Source organism: Bidens hawaiensis, unplaced genomic scaffold (assembly GCF_021521415.1).
Source record: "Bidens hawaiensis isolate Kalapana, Puna unplaced genomic scaffold, B.hawaiensis_p1.1 tig00052606_1, whole genome shotgun sequence".
NCBI classification, from domain to species: domain Eukaryota; kingdom Viridiplantae; phylum Streptophyta; class Magnoliopsida; order Asterales; family Asteraceae; genus Bidens; species Bidens hawaiensis.
This window is the reverse complement of record NW_027499474.1, coordinates 109,482-114,090: the sequence shown is the minus strand read 5'-3', so window position 1 is coordinate 114,090 and position 4,609 is coordinate 109,482. Positions and strand designations below refer to the sequence as shown.

Sequence of the window (4,609 nt, the reverse complement as noted above, 5' to 3'; positions counted from 1 at the left end):
GAAGATCTGGTAGAAGACACAGAGAGAAAAGGGAAAAGGGAAAATAAAGTAATTTAATGAAATTACCAAAGTATCCCTGACTTAACGGAAAAATAGACGGAGTTAAAAAAAGTACTAAAAGTGCAAGTTTTAAAAAAGTGAGGTAGCCATTTGCAATAAATTCAAAATTGGTACTAAAGTTGCGTAACTAGACAAACCACAGGTACTAAAATGACACTTAACTCTAAATTAATTTATCAACTAAGTAACAAGTAATTTGTAGGTGGTCAGCTACACCATCGGATGAGCTTCCTGAAAATATGAAACTTATATATCGAATCCTCATGAATCTTTTTGGAGAGATGGAGGAAACCTTGTCGAAGGAGGGAAAATCATTTCATATTAACTATATCAAAGAGGCGGTAAGAATTAGCCCACCCTACCCGAAATTTTTGGATTTGTAGCCTGTAGGCGGGTTAAGGAATATTGATAACTGATAAGTACTGTTTTTAAACATTTGCTTAAAGTGTTTGTACAAATTATAGACAGTTAACTACCATGGTTAGTAAATTAAGAGCACCCATAATGTGCTACAAATCCTAAAGTTTGAGTCTATGTAGTACCCAGCAAACTTGAGGAGAGTTGAAATAATCCATTGTGAAACTTTGAAGTTACTTTGAAGTTTGTGGCAGGTTTGTCTCTCAAACGTGCAACAAACTTGCATTGTAGGCCCCCCATCTTTTATACACACACATACTATATGTACATATATTTAATATTTTTTAATAGGTTTGTAAATGTTTATTGTTGTGGAAGAGAATGAGGGTTTTTAAAAAAGATTGGAATTTGAAATGGCGATGATGTATCGGTTTGTATGAGTTTATTGTTTTGGATGCTCATTGAGTTCCATGATGATCAGGGAGGCAAACTTAAAAGTTTGCTTGTCACACACAAAATAATAATAATAATAATAATAATAATAATAATAATAATAATAATAATAATAATAAGGGATCGAGTTCGCTTGTCACAAGCAAGGTAACAAATTCTTTATAGCGTATGGTAGCAAACTGCCAGTTTTTACAAGTACTTCTATTTTAGTTGTAGACCTATTTATTTTTAAGAGTGAAATGATCCTAGTTCCTCAACTTATGGAACATAATGATACTGCCACTTGTTTGATAGAAGAGTTAATAATAGATCATTGTACTACAATAGTATTCTTTTATTTGTTGTTATCACAATTATCGTTCTATTATAGATGATAGAATACATCCAAAGCTACATGGCAGAAGCGAAATGGACAAATGAAGGGTATACACCAACGATGGAGGAGCACTTAAAAGTTTCATATATTAGTATTGGATATAAATGAGCGTTTATAGCAGGTTTTGCGGCCATGGGTAACGTAATCACACATGACTCGTTCAAATGGGCTTTAGGTGATCCTCCTCTCGTCACTGCTTGCTGTCGATATTGTAGAACCATGGATGATGTTGTCACCTACAAGGTACATCAAAATGTGATATTTGCAATGCTACAAAGGCAATTTTTTCTGCCGTCATGTGAATATTAAGATTATCATAAAAAATGCAGGCGGAGAAAGATAGAAACCATGTCGCCTCTGGTATTGACTGCTACATGAAGCAGTATGGTGTTAGTGAGCAAGAAACGTTTGAATTGTTCAGTAGAAGAGTTGAAGATGCTTGGATGGAACTGAATGAAGAGTTCATCGCATGTAAAGATGTTAAACTTCCTATAACCATGAGGGTAATCAGTTTTGCACGTTCAATGGAGATTCTTTATAAGAACAAGGACCATTTCACAAATGTAGCAGAACTCATTAATCCTATCAAGTCTCTTCTAGTTGATCCAGTCATGATATGAGATCCAGCACATCATGATCCAACAACCGTACTATAAGTATTTGGCTGAGTGTCGTAACATTGAATAAGATGTCAAGTGCTTTTACTAGTTACTTCGAAACTAGAATTTTAATATTTCTATCGGATTTTATTTTACACCGTATTTTCATGTTTGTTTAATAAAGTGTTGTTGTTGTTGTTGTTGTTGCAGTTGTTGTTGTTGTTTAAGAAAGTGTTGTATTATATGTGTTCTAAAACAAACAGTTTGTAGGCCAATCAAATTCAAGGCTTCCTGTAATATATTCAAATGAAGTTCTAAAATAGAATGTGAGCAAAGTAGGCCGATCATAATGCACAACACTGACTAGAAAAAAAAAAAGAAAGGAGATAAGATCGAGAAGAACCGTTAGAGGTTGATAAACGGGGGAAGCCAGATGTGATCAAAGTGTAGGCCGATCACAATGCACAACATCAAATATTCCTCTTTAATGGATGGATCCATAAACTTTCATTAAACGTTTTACAAGGCAAGTATTGATAAGCACATTTACAAAAATCAGCAAGTGATAGCCAAGGGCCAGGCGCCCCATATATGCACTTAATATATTGTTGCACGAAATGGGCAAAAACTAACAGGGTTATGATGCATTAGCTCTCTTCCGATCGCTAGGAAGCAAAGAACTACTAATGGAAGTTGTAGGGCACGTTGTATCCTATATTGATTGGTGGTTATAGCAAGTGTGGGAAACTTAACTTGGTTATGCATCTCTTTGATGAACTTTTATTGAAAGAACTGAATCCGAACGTTAGGACATATAGGGTGACGATACGTGTACATTGCCAAGATGGGTTACTTGTCAAATAACGTTTCTTTGTAATTTTTAATAATGTTTGTTTCTTTTAATAGCTTCTTAAACGTTTCAATTTCGTTAATGTAATGTAAGTCGTTTTGTTTTGATTAATTTGTCAGCATTAAATGAAAATAACATAACAGATATCTAACTATACTATTAAAACAAAAGAGTTTAAGTCAACTTGGCATATTCCTATTGGTTGTTTCTTAAAGTTTCCATGTATATCTAGCACTTCTCTAATTTCCATGTGAATAAAATAAATCAAAAATAAATTAAAATTATATACAATCAATTCTCTTTAATCTCTTTAATTATTAAAATTAATTATTCAAATGCAGTTTATAATTATTAATATCAATTTCTATTATTTATATTATTTCTATGATTCTGCATATACCAGTCATAGTTTAACCTAAAAACCCAAATCAATTATCTCATCTTTCGCGCCTCCATCCTCTCCCACGGATATCTACATTTAATTCATCTATCCGACAAATTCACCGTCTCCCATCGATGAAGCTGTTCACCAGACGGACGTTTTATCTACAACATATCAACCTACATATGATTGTCTTCATAATCCATCAACGTTACTACCCGTCAATTAAATTATCAGGTTTTATTTTTTGTATTTTGATTCAATTGAAACTATATTCTTTTTTTTTTATTTCATACCGGTCAATTTTACTACGAATTTAATTTTACTAAAATTGGTTTTAATTATAGATTTATGAAATTGGATCCATTGACTAATTAAAAATATAACAATTGGAGTATAAATTGATATATGTAATCAATTTGTGTATATTAGGAAAAAAACAATCATTTGATTAAGGATTACTTTAATTACGGAATTAAATTACTAACTTATTTTTGCACAACTTATATCAATTGCTTATTAATTATATTATGTTGACTATTTTCATAAATTTCAACCATGTGATTAAGGATTTTAATATATCATAATTTATTATAATTTAGATATACGGTAATTGATAATCAATTTTAGATATACAGAATTAAAAACATTGATGATTAATTATATTAATGTTAATAATGAAGTTAGTAACTTATTTTTCTACATTAATAACTTAATGTTGTATGTTGAAATATGAAGTAGATTTAAATATATCAATTTTAATTATTTTATCTTTATAATATAATTTAACAAGATTACATTCAAGTATTTCAAATTTTGAAAATCCCCTAATGCAACCTACATATTTTCGTCCATAATTTTAGCTAATTCAAAATTCCTAATTTTATGTTTTTACTTAATTACATTAATACATTCATTCTTTATAAAAGTCTCCAAAATTTGAATCCTTTACTACTTGTGTATAATAACTCTTACATTATCACACCATATTTAGCAAAATCGAATTTGTTTGTTTGAAATGTTTATATTTCTGGTCGTGCTTATATAATTCATTTTTTTTAGTTGTTCGGTTCAAAGTATAATTGTTCAAAAATTAATGGATTTTTTATTTTTAACTTTTCACCACCGGGAAGATGGAGCCAACAAACATTACAATGTAGAACCAATTACATGTGCTTAACAACGACTGTGTCCTCAAGGTTCGTATTTTGAAACTATAACGTCTCAAGGACAATAATAAGCCCGGAGAAGAATGGTCAATAAGATGATTTTTCAAGACAAAATGGTATTGTTACATAAAAATAAAAAGATTACCATAATCCGGACTTTTACTTTTATTTCAAATTACACATTCATTAATTTTAGTATATTTATTATTCACACAATTTTGTACTAATTATTGGATGGTGGATGTTTTTATATTTATTAGTTAGGTTTCACCGATTTTATACCATTACACATTTATATGTTTTTCTGGTAAGGTTATATCGTTTTCCGATAAGGTTTACATTTGTTCACATAAGAGCATCTCC

General features: G+C 30.5%; 1 protein-coding gene across 1 annotated transcript; it reads left to right on the top strand.

The window, feature by feature from the left end:
- The first annotated feature begins 234 nt into the window (after positions 1-234).
- LOC143599737 (alpha-isocomene synthase-like) lies at positions 235-2,022 on the top strand. The gene is made up of 3 exons (XM_077077621.1): positions 235-401; positions 1,241-1,489; positions 1,576-2,022. Exons 2-3 carry the CDS (start codon positions 1,379-1,381, stop codon positions 1,864-1,866), a joined length of 402 nt encoding a protein of 133 aa, XP_076933736.1. The 5' UTR covers positions 235-401; positions 1,241-1,378; the 3' UTR covers positions 1,867-2,022.
- The last annotated feature ends 2,587 nt before the right edge of the window (positions 2,023-4,609 follow it).